This window comes from Peromyscus maniculatus, chromosome 12 (genome assembly GCF_049852395.1).
Source record: "Peromyscus maniculatus bairdii isolate BWxNUB_F1_BW_parent chromosome 12, HU_Pman_BW_mat_3.1, whole genome shotgun sequence".
In the NCBI taxonomy this organism is placed as follows: domain Eukaryota; kingdom Metazoa; phylum Chordata; class Mammalia; order Rodentia; family Cricetidae; genus Peromyscus; species Peromyscus maniculatus.
The window spans coordinates 77131953-77157711 of record NC_134863.1 but is presented as its reverse complement, the minus strand read 5'-3'; the positions used below and the strand labels follow the sequence as shown (position 1 = coordinate 77157711).

Sequence of the window (25759 nt, the reverse complement as noted above, 5' to 3'; positions counted from 1 at the left end):
GAGCTTAACCAATGAGGGCATCCCAGTGATGCAAAAGATCAACAGTGAAGCTTTTGATCAGACTTAAAGAAGTAAGCTAGTTAGTGTCATGGGAAAAGGAGCAGGCAGAGAGCTAAAACTGGGTGCCCATCTAATTCCAATGACATTTCCTGATGGGAATATCAGTGTTCCTGGTAGTTCTCCAAGTGGGAATCTCTTACACCATTTATTTATTCAACATGTTTTCAGGGGGCTTATGAAGATTGTTAGACAATGACTAAATGAATATAATGGACCTTTGGGGCCTTCAAAATGATAGCCTAGCACAGCTTGGCCATCTCATTTTAGATAATATGCATGAAAAAAAAGATGAGCAAATGCTCTTTATGTTTCCCCACAGCTGGTTTAGTAATGAAACATAAGTCAGGAAAAAAATACCAGTAAAGGATGCCTTTGCCTTAATCTTTGCAGAATTGGGACCGCAGGATTGATTGTACGTGCTGTGTCTTCTTGAGTAGCAACTGGAGTTTCTTAATTCAGCCATCTTTAAACTAGATTATCTTACGGGGACCTTTCTCATCCCATCTTCTCTATCTTACAACCCCTACCCTATCCCTTCAGCACCCCTCTTTGACACCAAATTTTCTGTGTGTAGAAATGGCAGAAAAAGAGAATGCATATCACTCTGAGAGCAGCTGCACGTGAACATGAGAATTTAATTCGTATTCCTTTCAAAGAATATTTAGAGGTTGAGGATTCAGCTCGGTAGTAGAGTGCTTGCCCAGCAAGTGCAAGGCCCTGGGTTTGATCCTTAACTCTGAAAAAAAAATTAAAAAAGAATGGAATACTTGCAATCTAAACTTTCTGACAGTGTAGTGGTGGTGTGAGGCAGGAATTGTGGCAGCTGATCCTTCCTGCAACTCTGCTGAGTGAATCTGGCACTTTGTGGATTGCTGTCTGCCCTCCTGTGAGTGGCTGACTCTGTGATGAGTCTGTCTCCATTTGCATATGATGATATCTATTACACAGAGAGACCTAAATAGATTCATTCAGGCTCTCTCTTGCCAACTTCACCTGTAGCAAATGCTAGTGTTAAAGAGCCTCCATCTCCCCTTCCTAGATGAAAAGAAATATACTCCAGAAATTTTTCATAGTGGTGATAAACCTGTCATGCTTTTAAAGCAAAAACAATGAGGGAATAATTGGAACAGATGGTGGGCTTCAGAGTGAACTCATCCATGGGGAATACAGCTGCTGGAAACATTTGAGAGATGTTTCTTTTATGATGAATTTATTCTTGAAGGAAGATCAGTTGCTATTCAGGAAGATCCATGTGTACACATACATTATTTTCCCCAAATGATTTGCAAGAAGTTAGTTCTGATGTCAACTAGGCCACTTAAGCAGTAACAAAGATTGAAGCTAAAAAGATATGGAGATGTAAAAAGGTCCCTGCCATGGCTAGTCTTGCCCTGAGTCCCCAGAGGCTCCGAAGTCTCTCCCATAATAGAAGATTGGCAAAGTTGGCTCAGTCACAAGCTAAAATTGAAAACTGCTGCCTAGAGACTCTCAGGACAGAAGCTCTAGAAATGTGCCTCCTGAGGGATTTAAAATAAAACTTCAAGAGAATGAGAGCAGTTAAGATTTAAACAGGTTACTGGAAGACTGGAAATTACCTTCCTTAGAGACCAACATTAAGCAGAGATTGGCTCTCCATCTGTCTGTAATGTGTTAGGTCTTGTGCAGCCTGAAGGCAGGAAGAGAGTGGCAGCAAGCATTTATTTCGTACCCACTGCGTAGATCACTATGACTACTGTGCAGCCATGGCCAGGAGTATTGCTCTCACGCTCATCAAAGCACTTCCATGTACCTTAAAGCAAAGTACTCCAGGTTCTCTCATTTGCTTGTGCTCTCTTGCTGCTAATTTTGCCTCTACCCATTGTTCTGAGAAAGTTTAAGCAAATACCTGATATCTCTTATTTGGTTTTCAAAATCCATTTTCTCACCCCAAAATCCATACTCTGAATTGACAAGCTATAATCTCCCTCTAAAGCATTTCAGTCCTCTTTCAAAGTAGATTTTGAGTGTTGACAATTATTTTTTAAGACTTATGAAAAAATAAATGACAAATGACAAAATATTGAGCCTGAGCTTATTGAACTTAAGCTGTGACATAAGACATAAGTCATCTGTGGGGATGGGAGAACAGCCAGGAGCACTTTCACAGAAATAGTGCTGAGATGTAAGAAATGAGGAAAACTGACTTAGATTCTTGGTTCTTAATCATAACTTCAGATTTTAAATTTCTTTAAATCTATTTAACAAATGGCCTTGACTTTATTATTTTTAGGATTTTCTCTTGTCTTTAAGATACCTGACTTTTTAAGTTATCTCCACCAGCAATTGCTTTAAATTTTGTAAGCAAAGGGAGATTCCTACTACCAAGGAGAAAAAAATACTATCAAGAATGTTGCCGTCCAAGGAAATAAAGGAGTAAAGGAATTTTGTTTTATCTCTTTTGCACTGATTAACACGGGAGTTAAGAATTAAGATACTATGTCCAAATGTATACACTTTGGCACTTTCCAACCCTTCATAATTAAAGTTTCCATGGAATTATGAAAAGACAGACCATAAATATTACCAAATTCTTGACATAGAATATTATAGCATCTCAGAATTATTCAGAGTGTATTTTATACTAATTGGTATGGACGAACCACTATAAACACCATCTGAATTTTTTAATGTCTTCCACAGTTAGCATTCCTTGAGTGCCATAGCTCAGTCTGGTCAAAAAGAAGGATCTGCTCCGTGTAGTGATCCTAGAGAGCAAATTTCTTCTACTCTGTGGCTCCTCCATCACTGATGACTTGAAAGCATTTCCTTACTGCAGTGTATTTGGGGAAAGAGAGCAAGCAGAGCATGCTGGGAAGATTTATGACACAAGGCTAGAAATGTCATCCATCACTTTAGCTCCCCTTGGCCAGAAATGTGGCCATAGCTGAGCTCTAATGAAGACAGAGAAATAGAAGGAAGAATGGCCAAACTCAGCCACAATTAAAAGAGCACCAAGAGGCCAGAAAAGGTAGAATCGAAACAACAAACCCCTTGAGTTATGAACATTTGGTGAAGAACTCAGCAGAAGCAGAAATGTCATAGAATTCCTATTTAACGTTTCTTTATTTAGAATCAGGAACACCTTGGGGCCAGAGTGAACCTCAACATATCACCTCTCCCTCCTCTAACTAGTTAGAGCCGTCAAGACATAAGATCAGAAATTCCCAGCTTTGGCTGACAGATTTATGCATCAAGGTTTCACAACTCTAGAGCATTTATCTCTAGGATAGTGTAATGTCTTAATATCTCCTTATCCCTTTGATGACCACCATCCCAATCACCCCCAACTTTCAGGGTCTCCTTACCGGGATAAAATCACAATTGCCATTCTTCAGCTGCAAGAGGAAGGGAAGCTCCACATGATGAAGGAGAAGTGGTGGCGGGGGAATGGCTGCCCCGAGGAAGACAGCAAAGAAGCCAGCGCCCTGGGAGTGGAGAACATTGGGGGCATCTTCATTGTCCTGGCTGCAGGACTGGTCCTTTCTGTGTTTGTAGCCATTGGAGAATTTATATACAAATCGCGGAAGAACAATGATATTGAGCAGGTGAGTCATCTCTTCCTAAGACGGGGTAGTTTTGCCTTTGAACGTGCTGTCTTAAATTTGAGAATTTTAAGGATACTTTCCCTTTTGGTAACAGCCTACTGAATTAGATGCCCAGAAGAGCCATTTCTGAGTTAGAGCAAAGAGCATTGAATCCCTGCCAGGTGCTGCTGGCACTGCAGCGCTATCATTTATTAATGAGAAGAAGGAAAAGTCTTGTGCACTAAATCTAATTAGCACAATTTAGAATGACAGTGCAGAAATTCAAAATTCCGTTAATTTTTTCAACAGTTATTTGCTCTTAAGATGGAAACTATAGAAAGAGCAAGAGGGGCATAAATCCAAAATTACAGAAGACACTTGTGAGAAATATTACCAGCCCTTCAGTATACATTCTGAGTACATGTACTCTTGTAAAATAATTTCTATAAAAATACAAAGTAATATTTTTAAATTGGGCATTTACTTAGATCAAGATATAATGTGTGAAATGATAATTCATACAATTTTCCTATAAATATGAAAAACAACACAAAATGACAATAAAATACATTTCAGATGTTATTTTTCAAAATTGCATCTAGGATGATGGGCAATTTCAATAGTCAAGCCATTTTTAACCTATTTTATTTGTAAAGGTATTCACACCTGGAATGTAGATGCTTTGGAGAAAAAAACTCACAAATGACTGTGATTTAAGACAATTTCTTACTAAAATAAATAAAATAGAGAGCCCCAGGGCATTATAGTATATTCATCTGCTAGATTAATTTAAAGATACCATTTGAATCTCAAAGCTAAGAGCTATTAGCAAAACAGCCAGTTTAATGTTCTACTACCAATATTATGAAACCCTTAATAATTTTCAGGATAGGGTTTCACATGTTCATTTTGCAGAGTCTTGGAATTTGTATGGCTGGTTTTGATTAGTAACCGGATACTAGAACCACTTTTTCATGTGTGAACTATTTTGGGTGCCCAGTCCTGAGCATGATTCATTATAACTTTCTTTCTTTATGGAAACCCTCCCCAGAATTAAAAAGCAATTGTGAGACTATGGAGCACCCCTTTCCTGGACCTCATTCTAGAAAACTGTCTTGAGAATAGACTGATCTGCTTTAACTTTCAATTTGCTCTTGAAGTGTCTTGTTTTATGCTACTAATTTGAAAAATAAAAGCTTGTATATATTATGCTTTAATGTGCTGCTTCATAACTGCTGGCTTCATTTTATTTAATTTTTCATTGAAACATTCATTCTTGCTTTTTATTTATTCACTTTCTTTATTTTTTCCATTTCTTTTGCATGCAAGGCTTTTTGTTTCTTTTATGGACTACAGTGTAAACAAACCCATCCGACCAACTCCACTTCCGGGACTACTTTATCTACAGACGTAGAATGTGGCAAATTATTACGAGAGGAAAAAGGGATTCGGACACAGTCCTCAGTCCATACTGTATAATTGAGTTTTTCAAAAGGTGTAGCATTGTTTGTAATGAGTGTTGTTTGTGATAGCGTCTACTAGGTAGAAGTAGCCGTCATGACCTTTCCCTTTATATTAACAAAATGTATATACACCACTCCAGACACTCCACTCAGGCCTCTGGGACAAATGTGCACTATGTATTGATGCAGGGCTTTAGGGGAGTATAGACTCCTAGATGCATATATACACAGGAAACTATTCTGTCCAAAACTGTCGTCTCTGTGCTTTCTTTATGAATTAAAAATAAATGACCATTTCTTCATAAACAAAAATTGAGACACAACAGGGCAAAGCATGGGAAAATACTAATTCTGTACACTTCTTTTCATCTTTTCAAACTTTCTCCCCTCCTTCCCTCTCTCTGTATCATGTGTCCTCTAGATGTATATATTCCAAATTTCCTTTAGCCATGTGTTCTCAATAAGTATACAAGTAACTCCATAACACTTTTTATTTTTAACTAAATTAGTCTCAAGCTTTTAAATGCATTATTTACCCAAAACCTCATGTCCTGGCCCTTGAAAATTCAGAAACCATCTCTGAAAGAATAGTGGCTGAACTTGAACGTAAAGGGGGATTACCTAATCTGAGCCTCACTCAGGGATGGGAGGCACAGCGAAAAATGATTTCTGAATAGAAACTCAGAAACATCAGGCTTTCAAACAGCAGTTATCAGTCATTTGTAGGTGCAGAGCCGTTAAGGACCTGATTTGCTTTCAAGCTATATATGTATATATTTCCTTGAAGAGCCAAGCAGAGTTGTAAACTATGAACTAATTCATGGCATCTTCTGTTTGCTGCTCACCCACACTCAGTCTTTGCAATGATGAACATCTTCTCACACGTTATTGCATTCCCTTCCCACTCACCCTAAATAGAGTAGCTCTTCTTGAAGCCATCTTTTCTGAGCCTTGCCAAATTCACATTCATTTCCCTGGACCCATCACCATTATTAATACATTCCAAGTGTGCTGTCAAGAAGGACAAGGTGGAGAAAATAAATACCAGAGAGAATTTCCATATGCATTAGTTACAGATCTCTGCAGATTTATTTTCTACCTGCATTCAAAGTGCTGGGAATAATCCCTGCATTAGCTCAGTGTGGTGACATAGAAGCCAATGGCATGCTTAATTTGGTGTGACAGGGAATGTCTGCTGTTTGCGCTGAGTTCTTTCCCCCTTGGCAGAGAGTAGGGGAAATGAACAGCCCTTTCATCTCCTCCAATATGGAATCAGTTGGTCTTTGTTCTCCACCAACAGATTATCTCTTGTCATATCAAATGATCCCCAGGAATATGTTCCAGAGGAGTTGTTTGGCATCTGGGCAGTCATGTTGCATGGCCTCGCTTAGCTTTAAATGGGTTCCAGGATTTTAGTCACAATTCTTTCTAACCAACCTTATGCTTCCTTGAGAAAGCATGAGCAAAAAAATTGACTCTTGCAATGATGGTTTCTCAGCTTTGTTCTTTAAATAAATGAGCTCTTATGAAAATATCTACTATTTATTTACTGTTATTAAAGTAGAAAAAGTCTACTGTGTGTCACTGATCGAACTTATATTTTCAGAATCAAGAGAATCAAATATCAGGTGGGATAAAGTCTCCATGACTCTTAGTTTCATGACATTGATTCAGCACACACAATCTACAAACCACTTAAGTTTATTTCCTAAGAACTGTTTAAATATACTAAAGCGGCTACAAAAATTTCTGAGTCCTTGATGATATGGAAAAGTCAGACTGGCAAAAACCAGCAAAACTCACTTTTCTGCACAGACCATCCTTTAAAATTTGATTCAGAGACGAATAAGGAAGTAATTTCTTTCAAAAGTTAACCTTAGGAGAGTTTGGAATATAGCTTGACTGACACAATGCTTGTCTAGCATGCATGAAGCCCTGTGTGGTATTTCCCAGTCCCAGTTAGGCATAAAACCATGTGTGGTCGCACAAATCTTTAATCCCAGCACTCAAGAAATGGAGGCAGGAGGATTTGAAATTCAAGATCATCCTTGACTACATACTGAGTTCGAGGGAATGCCTAGACTACATGAGACCCAGTCTCAATAAATAGATAAATAAATTGTATTTTGGTATTGTTTTAGATTGTATACTATCTAATTCTGATATTTACACAGTATTTTATGGTTTTCAAAATGCTTGCCCATACAACATTACATTTAAACCTTTCAGCCATTTTAATTCAGCTTTATTATCAGAAATAACAGATATTAGAATCCTGAACCTTGAGTTATGACATTAAAATTAAAGGAGAATTTTATAAATTATCCAAACTCAGACTCAAGCACAGCTTTGTGTGGAATCACTGTAGATGACTTACTAAGCATCTCCTAGCTTCAGTTTTCTAACATCTACCACCAGGAAATCATTTCTAGAATACAAGGTTGCTCTGAAGCATTTTTTAAAATAGGTGCCACTGAAAAGTGCTTCCTCAATGAAGTTTTCATGATTAAATAACCCAAGGGAACCACACTCTACATTCTCTTACCTGAAGGGATTTTAGTATATTTAATATGTTGTCATGGATGGAGAACTTCTAATCTATTCAGTATCTCTCAAGCGCTTAAGTCATAGTGTTCTTTCTATAAAGTACCTAGCAAGACCAGTATTATCCACATGGCTCTCTAGGGAACACAGTTATGGTAATATTAATATCAATGATATGTGATATTACCACAATATCACTGATGTCAGTCCCTATGATGATGTGGAAGACACTTTACAGTGTGTGTGGTTTATAAACCATTTGACAATTACTCATCATTTGGAGTCAAGTTTCAAATTCTCTAAGCTTCAATTTCCTTATTTATAGAATAAAAATGATGCTGTTACTATATATACCATGAGAATTAAATGAAGTCATATCATGGCATAAAAAATAAAACCACTTATAAAAATCTTGATAATAAATACTTGTCAACAAATATTGCATTCTATAGAAAAATTAAATTTCTCTCTGGTCACATGAACAGTAAGAAAATAAATTTAGCACCTTAAAACAAACCCAGATTTAGAAAACAGGATTATGAGGCGCAAAGCTACACAGAGAAACCCTGTCTCGAAAAACCAAAAAAAAGAAAGAAAGAAAGAAAGAAAAGAAAACAGGATTATGAATGTAGACATACAAACTCTATCCAGTTTTCCCTGCATACACGTTAAAAAATGAATGGCAAAGTCACTATACTCAAGAGAAGGGCCTGAATAGGTAAGATATGAGGATGTATACAGTAGGAGCTCTGAGTCCTCTCTCCAGACATTCTATTTTAATTAGTCTGAAGTTAGACCAAGGCAATTATAATGATTTGAGGTGCTCAATTGGTTCTAATAGTCAAGAAGAGTTAAGATTCAGTAATCTGAGCACTAGTTAATGGATGTAATTGGACCCAATAAATGTTTGCTTTTTTTTATGAATTGACTCAGACTAAAAATAGAGCCACCAATTCTAAAAGAGAGAGAGAGATTATATATTTAGCATCTGATATTAATGGTCTCTTTATATTGATACTCAAAGAAGAAATTGCATATCTTTTAAGACAGAAACTTCATGATATTCAACTGGTAATCTCTACATGTTTTTCTGGTAAAACATAGAGCTATCCCCATTCAAAATTACCAAGTAAGTAGTTTGTTGCTGCTTTGGGCCTTTGTAGGTTTTTCTACACGTCTCTTCTTTTATCCATCCTTAGACAACCAGTTCTTGTTGCTATGGAAATGACTGCAAAGACCACATTGACCTCCACAGGGTCCATTGCATTTCAAGTGAAATTTAGAACAAAAGCCATCAGACTGTATTGACATCATTAGTTCAGAGAATTTAGTGTCAATCACAACCATCTGGGGGAGTGAATTGCAGTTCCTACCCTCGGGCTCCATATGTTCACTTTGGTGGACACAGCCAGGAATCTGCATGCTTCCTAAAGCCTGGGAAAGAATATTTAAAATTAGTTATATGCATTAGTTTCCATTAAAGTTAGCTTGGGTGGATGAATTTTCTCCAAAATTATGCCATATACATGAGTTTTGAACCATCTTGAATGCTAGGGATTTTTTTTTAATAATTTTTCTTACATGAATTATTTTGCAATAATCCTGGGTATAGTTGCTTTACTTTAAAAGACCTGGTACACATGGGTTTTATAAAAACTACCTCGAGCCGGGCGGTGGTGGCGCACGTATTTAATCCCAGCACTCGGGAGGCAGAGGCAGGCGGATCTCTGTGAGTTCGAGGCCAGCCTGGGCTACCAAGTGAGTTCCAGGAAAGGAGCAAAGCTACACAGAGAAACCCTGTCTCGAAAAACCAAAAAAAAAAAAAAATAACATAAAAACTACCTTGAACATAACACTTTTGTCAAGTTAGATGGTAATCATGAATTGTTATAAAACAGTAGCAGGTTGTGGGTTTTATTTTTAAAATGTGATTAAAGTCAGGTAGAAAGGTATTGAAAGATTGAACGAAGGCATCAACAATAATAACAATGTTATACTAATTTGTTTCTTCATAAGTCTGTCAGTCACCTAATCCAAAGAGAAAAAAAATTATATAGCTTCATATTATACTTTTCTGTTATAGACTAAAATTATAAATTGAATTTTAACATTTTTTAGCAGAACTACATAAGAAATATGAAAATCCCTGGGTTTTTATGATTATAAACTTATGCAAGGAAAATCATTTCCAAAAGGCCTCCCTATATTTGACAATCATTATATTATACTCTTTATGAGCTATAATGCAATACCACAATAAATTTCAATTAATTTCCAAGCACATGGTGTTTACCCTTCAAGGTCTGTTTACTAGTAAGCCTGAATAACATGTAAAAGCAAGAGGAAGGGATGCATTCTTTCCATTCTGCTTTCTGTCCACGCAGTTGTTGCAAATGGCATCACTAATTAACCCCTTGCAGAGAGTAGAGAGCCTCTGCTGGCTGCTGACATTGTAGCTCACCTGTAGGAACCCTCTCACAGTGCTTCTCACATCTGCAGGATTTTATGTCCAGATTACAGGAATTAAAACCATTTCAGCTTTTAAAATTCCTTCCATAGAAACTGGTAATATGGCCAGGCGGTGGTGGCACAAGCCTTTAATCCCAGCACTTGGGAGGCAGAGGCAGGTGAATCTCTGTGAGTTGGAGGCCAGCCTAGTCTACAAATCGAGTTGCAGGACAGCCAGGACTGCTACACAGAGAAACCCTGTCTCAAAAAACCAAAAAAAAAAAAGAAAAGAAAAGAAAAAAGAAAGAAGGAAAGGAGGGAGGGAAGGAGGGAGGGAGGGAGGGAGGGAGGGAGGGAGGGAGGGAGGAAGGAAGGAAGGAAGGAAGGAAGGAAGGAAGGAAGGAAGGAAGGAAGGAAGGAAGGAAGGAAGGAAGGAAGGAAGAAAACTGGTAATATGGAGAAAAAGATCCTTCCTTAAAATTTCAAAAAATTTCTATTTACAATTATTAGAGCATTCTGGGAATAACAAGTCAATACCACAGTTGCACAACTATATGTTTTAGCACCTTGCCAAACCTGAACTTCATTAATGAAAGGGCAAATTCAATGAATGACTTAAAGTACCTAATAAAGGACATCATCCTCACAATGTATGGACAGCAAAAATAATAACGAAGACCTAAGGGATGGGGTGAAGTTACTGTGCTTCCAGAAACAAGACAGTTCAATAAACTTAACCAGAATTGTCTTTCTTCCCAATTTTTCAACTGAATGCCATTTTCAAATTTAAAAATATTCATATATAAAATGATCAGCTTCTAAACAGTAGTCTTCTCTGATCTGATCCTTGAGTCTTTTACAACCACAGGGACTAAAAACCTCCTGTCCACGAGGAGTCTTCCCAAGCCTGACACCTTTTCTGTAGCTTCATTTTTTTTTCTTTTTGTTATGATTAACTTATCTAACAAATGACACAGAAGCCTGTTATTTTTTGTATTGGAGGGAAGACTATCTTTGCTTAGAAACCCAAACATTATGATGAGAAAAATGAGGAGGCATTTAGTATTCATATAGAAATGCCTTAATCAATGTACAAATAATGCCGCCCTAAAAGCCCAACCCTAAAAGTCCTGTGTGACCCAACAGACAGGAGTCTTGAAAATTAAAATAATTCAGTCCTCCATACTGCTGCTAAATGGCCATGTGACTCCAAGCAAGTGAATTTGCTTCTCTAGACCTCTATTTCCTCAACTTTAGAAAGATGGAATTTGATGTTGCCATCTCACCACAATGGTTTTTACTAGAAAAGTGGAAAAGAAATCAAATGACAAAAGTGGTATGAAAATAAAATACTTCTCTGTATGTGTTTTAAGATGGCTGTATGCATGTGTTGAACTCATTAAATTTTTGACATGGTAAGCAGGATTGCATTGCCCTGCCAGTACTTGAAAGAAAGGCCTCCTGTGGATAGAGAAAATAATCCAATCAACCAACACAGCATCAAGGGGTTAAGGGATGCCCACATAGTCAATCATAAGCAAACTGTTCTAAACAGTGATTATTGCAGAAGTGGGATCATTCTCAACTGGGATGAAACTACAGATTAAATCAACACACACATACAGAGAGAGAGAGAGAGAGAGAGAGAGAGAGAGAGAGAGAGAGAGAGAGAGAGAGAGCGCAACAAGGAGACATGTACATAAATAGTTCTTCTAAACAGTGATTATTGCAGAAGTGGGATCATTCTCAACTGGGATGAAACTACAGATTAAATCAACACACACACATACAGACACACACACACACACACAGCAACAAGGAGACATGTACATAAAAAGTTCTTGGAAGCGTAGAATTGATCGCGCACATATGGGGAAAGGAGAAATAAACAGGACTGGATACATGGTAAGGCCCAAGTCTGAACACAGAACCTATGTAAGAATGCTGGGAAAGACAGTCGAAGCATTTGTTTCCCATTACCTTACCCTCCCCATATCTGCTTTATCAAGTTAGAGAGGAGTCAAACTTTCGCCATTTGAGTACCAAGTTGACTTTTCAAATTTGTGACACAGCAGAGCTCTTGGAAAACATGGCTTTTAACTGCCAGATGTTTCATTTAATAAATCAACTGTCCCAATTCAAATAGTTTATAAGTAGCAGGAATTCAAACCCAGAGCCTGGAGGAATATAAACAATGCTGTTTTCCTATCTTATTTTGCTTTCCATACCCAATTTTCACCTCTAGGGAAAAGAGAGCACGAATGGGAAACTCCAAATACTTAGATTCATACTTGAATTTATTTTTTTTATTTTATTTAAAAGGTTTTTTTTTTTTTTCTGTTTTACATACCAACCACAGCCTCCCCTCCCTCTCCTCCTCCTCTCTACTTGAATTTCTAAAGACCATCCCAGAGTACACTCCCAAATCAGGACAGTACGAAAAAATGGCAATCTCAAAAGAGGTCTAAGGGAATGGTGAAAAGAAATACCTTCATTAGCTTAACTAGGAATAGCCCAGGAAGTAGTAAGATTTATAGAGAAATCTTCTGTCAGAGTCTAGAATGGCAGGAAAACAGTATGTAGGTAATGAGCCTGTAGAGACCTTCAAAAAGTCTTTCTCAAACTCACACCAAAAACAATACAAAAAAAAAAAAAAATGCCTTCCCTCAGAAAAACCAAAGGCTAGTGGAAGAAGGGATTTGAGAATCATAGCGGTTGGTAAACTTGAAGTTAAGTGAAAAGACACATAATGCACAGACCCTTGAGAGACCATTGAAACCATGGGCGTCTCAGGTGACTTAGCAGAGATGGATTGATGTCCATGAACTGACAGGTGGCACACCAGTGAAAGCCAAAGACACAGCCGGTGCTCAGGGAAGAGTGGCTGCCACGCCCCCTGGACTCCTCCTAACTGCAGATGGCCTTCAGAAAGAAAAGTTGGAGGGCAGGGCAGGGGGATAAAAAGAGAGGCCTAAGTTAGCAGATCCTTTAACCAAAAGAAAGCCTTTCCAAGCAAAAGTGGATCTCCTTGATCTGACAAGTACCCATAGTAAGTATAGCTGAGTTCTGTTTTGTGGGAGTTTTTTGTTTTTGTTTTTGTTTTTGTTTTTGTTTTGTTTTGTTTTGTTTTGTTTTGTTTTTGTTTTTGTTTTTAATGGAATCATATTTTAAAAAAAACCACAGCTTTTTAACAAGTTAGTTTATATCTTAAGAAAATGCATATCCACTACAGTGGTTGTGAGCTGGTGCTTCAAAATTGAAGACACCATGAATAAGCATTGTGAGCAATTAAAACCCAACTTCTAGGTCCATGGTAGATCCAGCCATTCTGTTGAGGAGGAAAAGGCTTTTGGAAATTTATTTGTGTGGCCCTACCTCATCTTCGAAAAGCTTAAAGAAAAACGGTAAAAAAACAAAACAAGCCCTCCTCATGAGACAATCACTACAAGATCATCATCTCATTCAGCACTAGAAGCCAGAGAGAGAGGAGCGAGGGGGATGAGGAACCAGCTGTACTGGCACCTGACCCTGACTCCAGAGACAAGGAAGTCACTATTAGTGGCTTATATTGGAGAGCAGGTCCACATGCCTGCCACTTTCAAGCAAAGAGAGCTGCTGACATGTGTATCCTAGGTCTGCATAAAACTCATTCCCACTGCAGAAAACTTCTTTGCTTCTGGTTACGGGGCTGAAGTAGGTCACTCCGTATCCTTCTCTCTATGTGTGTCAGGAGCTTTTGTGTCCTTTCTGGGGCAGGGGAGGTTCTGTTTGCCCCAAAGTGCCCTTTAGAGGCCATGGATAGTTGACTCAAGCATGGTGGGGAGTGAAAGGTAAGGAGCTCCTTCTCTATTTCTCCCAAAGCCTAGGACCAGCTTCTCTCATCCCTTGTTGAACTATAATCCTTAGAAAGCAGACCCCAGACAACTGTGCCTTCATGAACCATTCTCTGTTCTACCTGTGTGCTGTGTCCTCAAAGCTTGAAACTGCATCTCTACTGTCAAACTTCGACAATTCAGAACTGTTGGGGTTTTTTTTTCCACATTCTTACAAACACACAGCTATTATAACGAATAGGTTCAAAGACTAGAGTATCTTCTAATAGTTCCACAAGGTGTATTTAAGAATGCAATGATCCAAATTCTCTCTGTGTACACCTAGCGTCCCCAACTCCAAGACAATGCTTACAAAACTCTCATTACAACTTTAAAAGTGGGAAAAATGTGATTGAGATTCATGGGTAAGGAACATATGAATTAATATCAAAATTCTGCATTGCCTCAGAATTGCCCCCTCAAGTTCTCAAGGGTTCCCATGAAATCACCCCTAGTGTTAAAAACAGAGTGAAGTTACTTGCCCCCCTCCACCTACCTGGTTTATGGATTTCATAGCCCTGGTAAGTAACCTATATGCATAATTTCTTTAAAACTTTGAATTCCACTTGGGTTAAGAATGCTGTTCCACAAAGTATCCACTACGATGGTAAAATAAGTTTCTAATGCCAACTTTTAAATAAAGATAAACCAGAAAGAAGGTCATTGTGCTTCTCAGGTTGTTGGACAGTCCTGAATGCAATACAGGTTCATGTTTACAGTTTGATAGCCTGGACAGGAAACTGAGAATTTGGGGAATTGAATTTCTGCAGATGGATTACCTTAAATCTAGGGTCTAAGAAGATGATGATCCTGGTTCCAGTGCTGAAAAGGGTGGGGGGGGGTTGCAAAAGGAGAAAAGGGAGGTAAAATGTGAGGCTGTAGGAGGAAGAAGAACACACTGGTTAAGTGTACATGCCACAGGAAAAAAAGACAAGAGCTGTGAAGTAATTACCTATGAGGGGCCCCTTCAAAGCATCATCAAAGGTACAGAGAAATGATCCAAAGAGGAGCTCAGGGTTCAGAGACAGAGTAAGGTCGAAGCCCAGCTATGAAATAGGTTTTCAGTGCTTTTATTTCCTCTACCCTAGCATTTTCGGTATGGATGAGAATCAGCTCCCTCACTAGCTCTCAGACACAAGTCAATATATTACCATGGTCCTGGAAAGTAATAATATGATCAACATTCAGCCTCTCTGATGCAAGGGCAGGTGCATGAAAGGTAACCCATGGGCTCTGAACAAACTCAGAAAAAGAATGATGTCAAGGAAAATGGTACTCAAATTGTTATGGAATACAAGAACTTTTTACATAAGACAGTGCATGCATAACTACTCCAAAAATGGCCCTCATGTGCCTTCCTTTACTACATAGGGCAGGGATTGTTCAAATTTGTTCTCTGCTCTCAGATCAGTGGTCATCTAACTAAATGAAGCCTTGGTACAAGGAGGCTCCCAATCCTCCCAAAGCCTCATGGTAGGACACATGTACTTGGTGTTCTTCTGTTCCAGTTCTTTTAAAGGTTTTCTGTCTTAAGCCCATACCATATTAAACACTCTAAGTTTGCTGGACAGTAGACTTCAAGATAAAAAACATGCTAAGATCGTGAAGTCTCAAACTTCCTCATTTTAAAAGAAAACCTATTGAGACTTTGACTCCATGGAGCAAGACAAGAATTTGACCACACTCTGACAAAGCTACCACTATTAACAATAATCCCATTGCAACTCAGAAATATATTCCTTTAATACCTCAAATTTTACTGATAATGGTATGTCCAAAGAAATTTTAAATCACAGTTTGCTGTTAAATTATAGGAAGCCTACAAATACAGTGAATGATTTTACATTTAAAAAATGTCAATATTACTAGCACCTTTCTTATCAATGTTTAACATGAAAATTTATTAACAATGTCAATGTCACAGAGCATTTCATGTACTTGAATTAATGCTAAAACTATACCAACATAAGAAGTTAATATATTACTGACTAGATGTCTTAGATTACTGGCCACAGCTCCTTTTAAAAGTTGTTGGGGAAAAATTATAAAATTATGATCATCAAAATTGTTTCCCTAATTATTTGCCTAAATGTACAAATGAACCAAACATCTAAATGTGTAGATGCTAAGTTTACAAGAAGTCAAGCTGATATTAACAGTATATGTCAGTTGATAACCAATATGAATTCCATTCAAGAAAGTCCACACCTTTAATTCCAGCACTCGAGAGGGACAGGCAGGTGGAACTCTGTGAGTTTGAGATTTGGCTGGTCTACAAAGAGAGTTCCAGGACAGCGAGGGCTGTTACTCAGAGAAACCCTGTATCAGAAACCTCTCCCACCCACCCCCCCAAAAAGAAACAAACAAACAAAGCAAAAACCTAGGTCCTAAAATACTGTAGACTCACATCACATTCTAATTCTGAACTTTCCTTGGCAAATTTGGGGTGAACATCTCTTCTGGACTATTTTTTGTTTGGGTTTCCCTGACATAGTTTGATGAGCAAAACAACATGAACATCTGAAAAATGATTTGTGTCATTCAGTACCGAGTACTGAACCTCGAGCTTCATGCTAGTGCACTACCAACGAGGTACAGCCAGGGCACTAACTCCCACCCCTCCCAGACAAGATTCACACTAAGATGATTATAGGTATAGAGAGAGATTGTATATTTGCATTCAGGCTCACACTAGCACCATGAAATCAAACATCTGGGGCTAATCTAAAGGAGGCACCATGAAGTCAGCTACTATAAAAAGAAATTCTCCAAAAGGGAAAGTAAGAGAAATTAGAATGCAGGAGAGAGAAGGAAAGGGAATATGGGAGATATGCTTGAAGCAGGAGAAGCAAGAAAGAGAAACGCACTTGGGAAATCAAATCCCCAGGCATGTCATTCTCCCTTTAAAAACCAGGAGTGCTGCAGCGTAAGATGAACTGTTTAGGTCTCAGCTAGAATTATTTGTTGCTCAGTTTCCTGTCCTCTAAAAGAGAACACACACACACACACACACACACACACACACACATACACACACATACACACACACATATACATACACACACATACACACACACATACACACACACATACACACACACACACACACACACACACACACACACACACACACGCGCGTGCGCGCCTCACTTTATCTTTGAACACTGATGAGATTGCCGTTTTTTACTAACAGCACAAATGACGACACCATTTTGTTACATGTTCATTTACAAATAGATTTTCCTACATCATTGCCATCATAGAAATCTGTCCTGGTGTGTCTTAAACGGGAAGCAGCTGTACTCAGCCTTCATGCCTGTCTTATGTCTAAGCACATATTCCTCCTTCAACACAGTTTTCACAGTGCTACACACATAAGCACCAAGACATGTTATGAATTAGAAAGGAGAAGTGATAATGGAGATTGAAATATATGCACAGGATCTATTGTAACTAAAACACAATCTAAACAACTGAAAGGAATTGTTACGTGGAAGGACACACAATGGCTTGACTCAAAAAAGCATCCACATTTTCATTGTGTCCTTCTTTCCAAAACATGAATTAGTCAGTGACTGCCAGAGCTGAAATATCTTCACTGCAGTGATACAATGGTATTGTAAGAAACCTATTTACAATGTGACAGGGATTACATTATTCTCTCTCTCTCTCTCTCTCTCTCTCTCTCTCTCTCTCTCTCTCTCTCTCTCTCTCTCACACACACACACACACACACACACACACACACACACACACATACACACACACACTCACACCAGCTCACTGAATTTTCATCATAAGTCTGGGAAAGACTCTACTGTAGTGCCATTTTATAAACAAGGAAATTGAGTAAAAGAGAAAATATCTTGCCAGTATAACTAGGTTTCAACTCCAGCATTCTGATGCTGGTGGTCAGTTACAAACTATAAGCCATGGCCACGTAGAGCTATGTTTAAAATGTGAGCACCACCCACCAGCAATAAACAAGCCTAGAGCCAGGACTATGGCAGCATCTCCACTTCACAAAGCAATTCACAAAGAAGACAATTCCTTGGATTCTCTGACTTCAGTCCCACTGCCGCTAGAGAAAGGTAGTTAGCTGAATGCTTAATACTTTCTGTCAAAAGTATCATCTAGAAATTTAAACCATTATTTTAAAAAAATAATGTTTCCATGGCACTATTAATAGGGGGAAGTTCCTAAAATCCCAAACCCAGAAACAGAAATAGAGAAGCTAGAGCAGACTCTGCGATTAAACAAGGCTGAGAATCTAATGAATACGAGTCCTTCCCACGCTGCCTTGACATGCCACTCCAGGTTGAGCAATGACCTTCACTGGTTCATTTCTTGTGGATGAGAAGGCCTATCATTTATTTGTGCTTGGGCCGAAGGGGACCTTAAAGGTCATCTTTCCTTGCGGCTACATCAAAAATTTGGAAACAGAAAGGTCAGCCCCAATATCTTGCCATTTTCTTTTTGACAGTCAGAGACAAAGTGAGAGTCAAAAACTTTGTGACCAAAGACAAAGAGACCCACATCACTTATAAAATGATGTTTGCTCAATCTCAGACTGAAATCTGGGAGCGAGCACTCAGGGTTGATCAGAAGACAAAGAGACCCACATCACTTATAAAATGATGTTTGCTCAGTCTCAGATTGAAACCAGGGAGCGAGCACCCAGGGTTGATCAGAACACAGACTGTCGTATTTTAAGGCAGTCTAAAATTTGGAAGAGGATGGTCTTTTAAAGAAAACCAAAAATGAAAGTTGGGATAAAAATCTACTACCACCTCCCTACACAAACTAGGGAAGGGAGCACTCGATCAACACTTTCTGCGCTGTTTTTCTCATGGAAGCTACAATATTTAGTTCACTTTTACTGTTTGAATTCAAAATGCCATGAATAGTTAAATTTAAAACCATGAGAGTTAAAATAAAACCAAGACTATGATTTTGTCAGCTGTTTTCATGAGGAAAAGTTCACAAAACTCTTATAGTGATTTAAAAAATCTAAAACATAGGTGATTTCCAGTGAAATCCCTTGGAGTTAGCAGTCCTCATAAATGGGGTTAGACAGTACTAATCCCATTTTGTTTTGACTTAGTATCCCCAATAATAATTTGTGATCGTCTACTTCAGGAGTGAAATAAGGTTCTTATACAACAATGTTTATAAAATCTTTGACACTCCTTTTCCTTCCTCTTATCCCTCCATTTAAAAGATCATCCTGGAATCAGCAATGCAGGTCTTTGGAAATGATTCATTCTCCTAACAGACACTTGCACCCAGTGAATAGCAACTGTCCCATTTCCCCTCACCAGCCCCTGGCCATGCTGTGACCGCTCTACCTTGTGTTTCTGCACGTTGGACAATTTCAGATATTTCATCTAAGTGGATCCTGCAGGTTTTGTCCTCCTGGGCAGCCTTATCTCACTGGAGAACATTTTCATAGTAACCCCATCAAAAAGTAAAGCTGCTGATCCCCGAAGGCAGAAATGTGTCCACAGAGTTTATCCTGGATAGAAGAAAAGACAGCCAATTGTGTTGTGTTGGCTGTTGATACAGTGTGCATGCAAATAGACACAGCGTATTGTGATGGAGATATGTATCTATATGTATTTTTTTCTGCATATGCATAGCATTGTTCTGCCACTCTTCCATCTTCCTTTGTGTGGTACCATTATTTTTGCTGTGCAGTTCAACGCCATCATTTCCCATTTCCACCCAGCTGCATCACTGCTGCCGCCAGAATCTCTGGTTCTTTTTGGAGAAAAATATACAATTTAAAACTGTTTTTTTTTCTTTTTTTTTATCAGAAAGGAAAGTCATCAAGACTTAGATTTTATTTTAGGAACAAAGTAAGGTTTCATGGGAGCAAAAAAGAAAGCCTTGGTGTAGAGAAGGTTTGTTCATTTTCTATAGCATTACTGAAGTGTCGTATGCCTTGATAACCCTATCAATGTTTGGATCATCTCAGTGGGGGAAATGCCTTAATTTAACTCTATTTTGCTGTCTCAGCAAAGGTAAGTTGTCAATTTGAGAGCCTTGAGTTTTTTGGTGTTTTGTTTTGTTTTGTTTTGTTGTTTTGTTTCATTTTGTTTTCTGAACTGGAAAGTCTATACTGGTGTGTTTGTGAATAAAGTATAGTCTGCTGAGCTAACTTCCTGCCTCAGTTTCCTTAAGTATAACAGACAGATGGCCAGTGGGTGGAGGAGGAGGTGATGGGAGTTGGCCATTAGTTATGGGCCTGCCTTAAAAACAGTAACATGTCCATCAAACGGTAGGCAAGAAATACAAGTCAGGTTGGTCATGGGTCGCAGGATACTGACACTCTCTTATTTTGTGCTCTCTAGTGTCTCTCTTTCAATGCCATCATGGAAGAGCTGGGAATCTCACTCAAGAATCAGAAAAAATTAAAGAAAAAGTCAAGAACTAAGGGCAAATCTTCCTTCACAAGTATCCTTTCTTGTCATCAGAGACGAACTCAGAGGAAAGAGACTGTGGCATGATCCGAGAACACACTTGTAGGTACCGTCCAAGAAGAAGGCCATGCCCACTCTACATATGTGGAAGAAGGATTTCTGAGGAGTAAGAGACATGTGTCCACATATCTTTATCCATAACTCCAGTCATGGATAGAGGTAGAAGAAATGCACAATTTTTCAAGCTCACATAGGTATTATTCAGAAGCAAAACTGATTCTTTTCAGATGAATTTGTATGCACACTTATTTTGCATTTTTCTCTTTTCCCCCAATATATTGCTATGTGTGCTTTCTAAATAATAATAAACAAGTGGATTTTGTTTTTCATAACAAGTTTGAGTCTCCGTTTGTCCCCATTTCCTGCCCCCATTCCCAGGGCTGAGTGTTAAGTCTCACAAGCTATAGTGTTTGCTACTCTGAGGAATCTGTTAAGAAACAGTCACTTGGGGCTGAGTTTCAAAATAATTGCTTTCAGTTTGTAGAAGGTACCTGCTTACTATAGAAAGGGAAGCCATTCATCTTTGTGTCCTAAAATCTAATTTTCTACATGGTTTAAATACTATTTGAACATTCCTAAGTATATTATAAAAGAATGTTTTTTTCAAAAGGGAAAGTACATTTAGAAACTAAATGTTCACCACAGTCTAAGGCATCATGCTGATATCATGTGAGGAAAAATAGATATGCTTTTTTGTCCTCATACAAACAAAAGGAAAATGTCTATTGCTGGGAGCAGGATCAGAATCGTGATGTCAGAGGCTGAACAGGCATGCAGAGGCAGCTCTCTGGGCCTGGCACAGTAAAGGCTGCCTGTAGGGAAAGGTTAGACCAAGGTTAGAACAACACAGACATCATCAAGTGATACTGGAGTATAAGACAGAGGCCACAAGGATCCCAGGCTGAGGAAGCACCATGTTCAAAGGCACTGACATAAAAAACAACTTGGTTGTAATGGGTGGGAAAGGAGTTTAGTACATTTAAAATGTAAGATGTGATGAGCCCAGCAATCGGCCACCACTCCAGCTGAGGAGAAACAGAAGGAAAGAGGCCTGGAAGAAAGAGAAAATGAGCTCACACCAGAACATTCCTCCGTGATCCAAAGGGACATCTGAACCAGAGTCGAATGACGATATTTTAGAAAGGAAAATGTAGCTTATTCACGTCACTAAAAACTACATCTGAATTACAGAGTTTCGCAGTTTCAATGATTTTCATTGTTTCAGATTTAGTCTTTTTTTTTTAGAATATTTATCTTTTTACAACTTGTTACAGTAATTTGGAAGGATATGTACAAAATTCTAATATTTAAAAATACATTGAATGCCAGCCTTGCTTTAGAAATACTCAACTCCCTATTCATTAGTCTTCTGGTTTCATTTTTGTTGCTGTATGAAAACACTGTGACCACACCAAAAGGGACTTAGGGAAAGAACGAGCTTACTTGGTTTGCACTTGCCTACCTATTATTGAGGGAATTCAGGGAAGAAATGCAAGCAAGATTTTGGAGAAGAAACCACGGAGGGATGCTGTTTGCTGGCCTTCTTGTAGATCCATGCTTAGCCAGGGAATGGTGTCACCCATAGTAGGCTGCACCCTCTTACATCAATTAGCAAGACAATCCCCTCAGACATGCTCACAGAGCAATATGAACTGGGAAACAATCCCTCAGCTGGAACTACTTCTCACGTGACTACATGTTGTGTCAAGTTGACAGCTGAAGCTGAGTCAGACAGCCTTTTCCCTTTTAATTTTGTAACTGAATTCTTCTTTCAAACCATATAAAGTTTGCTATGTGAAATTCTGTTAAAAGTATACTAAAGTAGGTAAAATTGCTGAAGGGGACTATTTAAACAGCACACAGTCACCTGATGTTTTCATCCATAAAAAAATAAAAAAATAAATAAATAAAATGGTTCCTAGGCACGAGCTCGGTTCACTGTGAGCCTGTGTGTCTCCTTTCCAATGAAGAATGGAATAAGCTAATGATTTCATAAGCCAGAAAAAAAAATTACAGAGAAGCTGGAACCTGGTCCAGAAAAATTCCTGAGAACAATCATTAATCTCAGAGATTTTCATCCGATTCACTGAAGAGCAGTGACTCATACAGAGTTATGTACAAATCAATGGCAAAGTTAATTAAAAGCTAGGTCTAACATTTCTTCCTTCAGCAATTTCTTTATGCTAAAAGAATTAGACTGCTCAGGTGAGAGATTCGGGAAGAGAGAGAAAGGTCAGGACTGAAGGGATGGTGATGTTCACAGTGAAGATTTATTTTCCATTCACGGTTCACACCTGGCCCTGGTGGCAGAAGGAAAGGTAATGTGACAACTTCCTTCCCCTGGGGGCTGAACATACACCTGGGTCTCTGACTCCTCAGTCTAAAAGAAGGCAAAAGTAAAGAGGGCCAGTTAAAGAAAACTAAATAAAGGCAAAGTTGATTTGACCGGCATTTTATTTTCGACCTCAGCGGATTCAGCTCTAATTTAACTCTTTGTCTTACTAAAATAGATATAAGATTGTCGTTATCATGAAGGTTCTGCAGCTCCTTCAAGTGACAACTAATGAATGGAGCAGCAGTGTCCATTCAGGGAAAGATTCACCCAGCAGCTCCATGCAGGTGATTCCTAAAAGACACATCAAGTCTACCAGTTTCAAAACATAGGCTGCATCAAGTTCTCCCCCAAGATGATGCCTAAAAGAGGCAGAAGTTATTGTGTACTTGCTCCAATTATTAATAGTTTATTCTTCTAGCCTGGAGCAATGGGAGGAAGGCAGACATTAACTAGTCCATGATATCCAATGCAAGGAGTATCAAAGCTGTGGAGAACTAAAGCAAACCTTTCCACCAAGGTACTGGAGAGTCTGCGGAAGGGGCTCCCTCCAGTGATGAAGAGGGAATTAATAGACAGAACTGGGCTTCAAAAGCAAACTTAATCCTCAGGGTTTTTGCTGTGTAAGAAAAGAAAATCATTCACATTGCAGTTTTTAAAGTTCTGTGTGAAGGAAAGGACAAACAAAAAATCCACCAGAGGGAAGGCAGACATCCTACACTTACAGGTAGTAGCAAAGCCCCCTAAGTCTCAGGCGAGAAATGAGGAAACCATCCCAACAGGCAAACTTCTAGAACTCCAAAACCAGGTAGGCTGACTATGCAAAGTATTGCTGCTGAGGGTCATGACAGTATACAGCAGGTAACAACTGGTGTTTGACAAGTTGACCCACCAGATATATAACTCCCTCATGTGGAGCCCCACCTGGCAAAGCCATGGAGTCACTGGCTGTGGAAACTGGTTGTTTTCTCTGTAACTTTCTTGGGTGCCGCCATTATATCTCCCTATAAGAACAGCTGTGAGTGCTTTCCATAGCCCTTTGGTAGTGTGTTTTACATCTCTGTGCTCACATTCAGCTGTGGATTTCTGTTTAAGCTGTATAATTCTGATGAACAGAAATATTACCATAACATTCTTCCTTACTGACACAGGAAAGTAACAGTATTCTCAGTCTCAAAGACAGCCTTTTACACATTTTGCAAAGTATTGAAATTTTCCCAGGGGGCTGCCCTGAGAAGATTTCTTCCAGAGTTCTGGGGAGATGCTATGGCTAATGTGGGGTAATCTGAGGGAAAAGAATCTATGTACACCATGCTCTTTACCCATCCACTTTATTTCTCTAAGACAAAATTCTACGTACACAGCTTCAGTTCTGAACTCACACTCAGCTCCTCTCTGTCCCTTCTTTTCCTGTCCTCTCATAGTCCTAGTAATAACTAAGCTCTTATGCTCTCAACCTCATCCTCATCCTCCGTTCCTCCATCCATCTTTCCTTCCTCTCCTCCTCTCTTGACCTGACTCAAATCCACCTACAATCTGCAAAAGTTTTCCCTTGCTGAGTCAGGAATTCTGCTCCAGTCTTCACTCCACATGGTTATGCAAAAACCCTTTTGTCCTGAGTTAATAGCTCTGCAATGCCACTAGGCTGGAGAGAAAGGGATAGTCTGAGCTTCATTTGCACAAGAAGCAAAGCTATGCATCTACAATCTGCTTGTCTCCTGAGACAGGCATTGTCTCTGTAGGGGTGTTACCTAGTTCAGATCAGCAGTAGGTCTGAGAAGCTTATACAGTTTGCCATTATGGCCTAGGAGTTACAAGCATGCAAGAAATTCATAGCAGAAGACAGCTGATATAGTAAGAGCTGAATAACATCAAATATTCCTTGATATTTGGCTTCTCCTCCAGAAGACTTCCTTGATCCTTTTAGTATAGCTTTATCATATACAGCTGAATCTCTATTTCATATTTTTGTGGCCTGCAGCAGCAAAGACCTTAGAACTAGTCCAAAACAGACTAAGCTTCCCCTACAGAATATACACAAAGACTAATTGTTTATTGTTAAATCAAGGCCAGGCTGTTTACATCAAGACATAGTCCTTGCAGTAGCTCCCTTTCTGCATGTACCCTGATGGCTCAAGGTTCAGCCAATTGTTTAATGCCTGGGACCCTTCATCAACTTAGAGCTTTGTGCATGGTCAATGTGACATTACTATCCTAAGAGAAACTATGTGACTTATCTTGTGTTTTGAGAATGGGTAGGGCCCTGAAAATATAACTTATGATTGTCCAGAGTTTGTCTGAGAAGAGCAGCAGCTGTGGCAGTGTGGAGAGAGATGGCTGTGTAGAGCTATGTGAGAGCTGCTGCAGAATGTAAGGGAAGTGTGTGTGTGTGTGTGTGTGTGTGTGTGTGTGTGTGTGTGTGTGTGTGTGTAGAGCTATGTAAGAGCTGCTGCACAAGGTGAATGGTGCATGTGTGTGTATGTGCTGAGTGAGAGACAGAAAAAGAAGAAGAAGAAGGAGAAGGAGAAGGAGAAGGAGAAGGAGAAGGAGAAGGAGAAGGAGAAGGAGAAGGAGAAGGAGAAGGAGAAGGAGAAGGAGAAGGAGAAGGAGAAGGAGAAGGAGAAGGAGAAGGAGAAGGAGAAGGAGAAGGAGAAGGAGAAGAAGAAGAAGAAGAAGAAGAAGAAGAAGAAGAAGAAGAAGAAGAAGAAGAAGAAGAAGAAGAAGAAGAAGAAGAAGAAGAAGAAGGATGGGAGAAGTGCGAGTAAATGAGTGAGTGAGTGAAAGAATGAATGAGTAAAAAGTGAATGAATAATGTAGAAGTATGTGTGTGTCAATAAGTATGAGAAAGAGAGAGCTTTGTGAAAGAGTTGCTGCTATGTAGAGGAGCTGTGCCTGGGAACTGTGTAAAGTGCTGTATGGTGAGAGAGCTGTGTAAATGAGATGTTTAGCTGTGGGTGTGTGGATATTTGCAACTGTGTGGAGACAAGGAAGATGA

General features: G+C 39.0%; 1 protein-coding gene across 7 annotated transcripts in view; it reads left to right on the top strand.

Moving 5' to 3' along the window:
- Grik1 (glutamate ionotropic receptor kainate type subunit 1) overlaps window positions 1–20767 on the top strand; it is a 388066-nt gene extending 367299 nt beyond the window's left edge. For 2 of the 7 annotated variants that reach the window (XM_006987927.3, XM_006987926.4), the window contains 3 exons: window positions 3394–3644; window positions 19767–19853; window positions 20304–20606. In XM_006987927.3, the coding sequence (XP_006987989.1) occupies window positions 3394–3644; window positions 19767–19853; window positions 20304–20459 (494 nt within the window). In that variant the 3' untranslated portion in view covers window positions 20460–20606. Of the gene's footprint in view, window positions 1–3393; window positions 3645–4952; window positions 8199–19766; window positions 19854–20303 lie in introns of those variants that run through there. The other 5 variants (XM_006987930.3, XM_006987928.4, XM_042259516.2 and 2 more) reach the window with 3 other exon arrangements.
- The last annotated feature ends 4992 nt before the right edge of the window (window positions 20768–25759 follow it).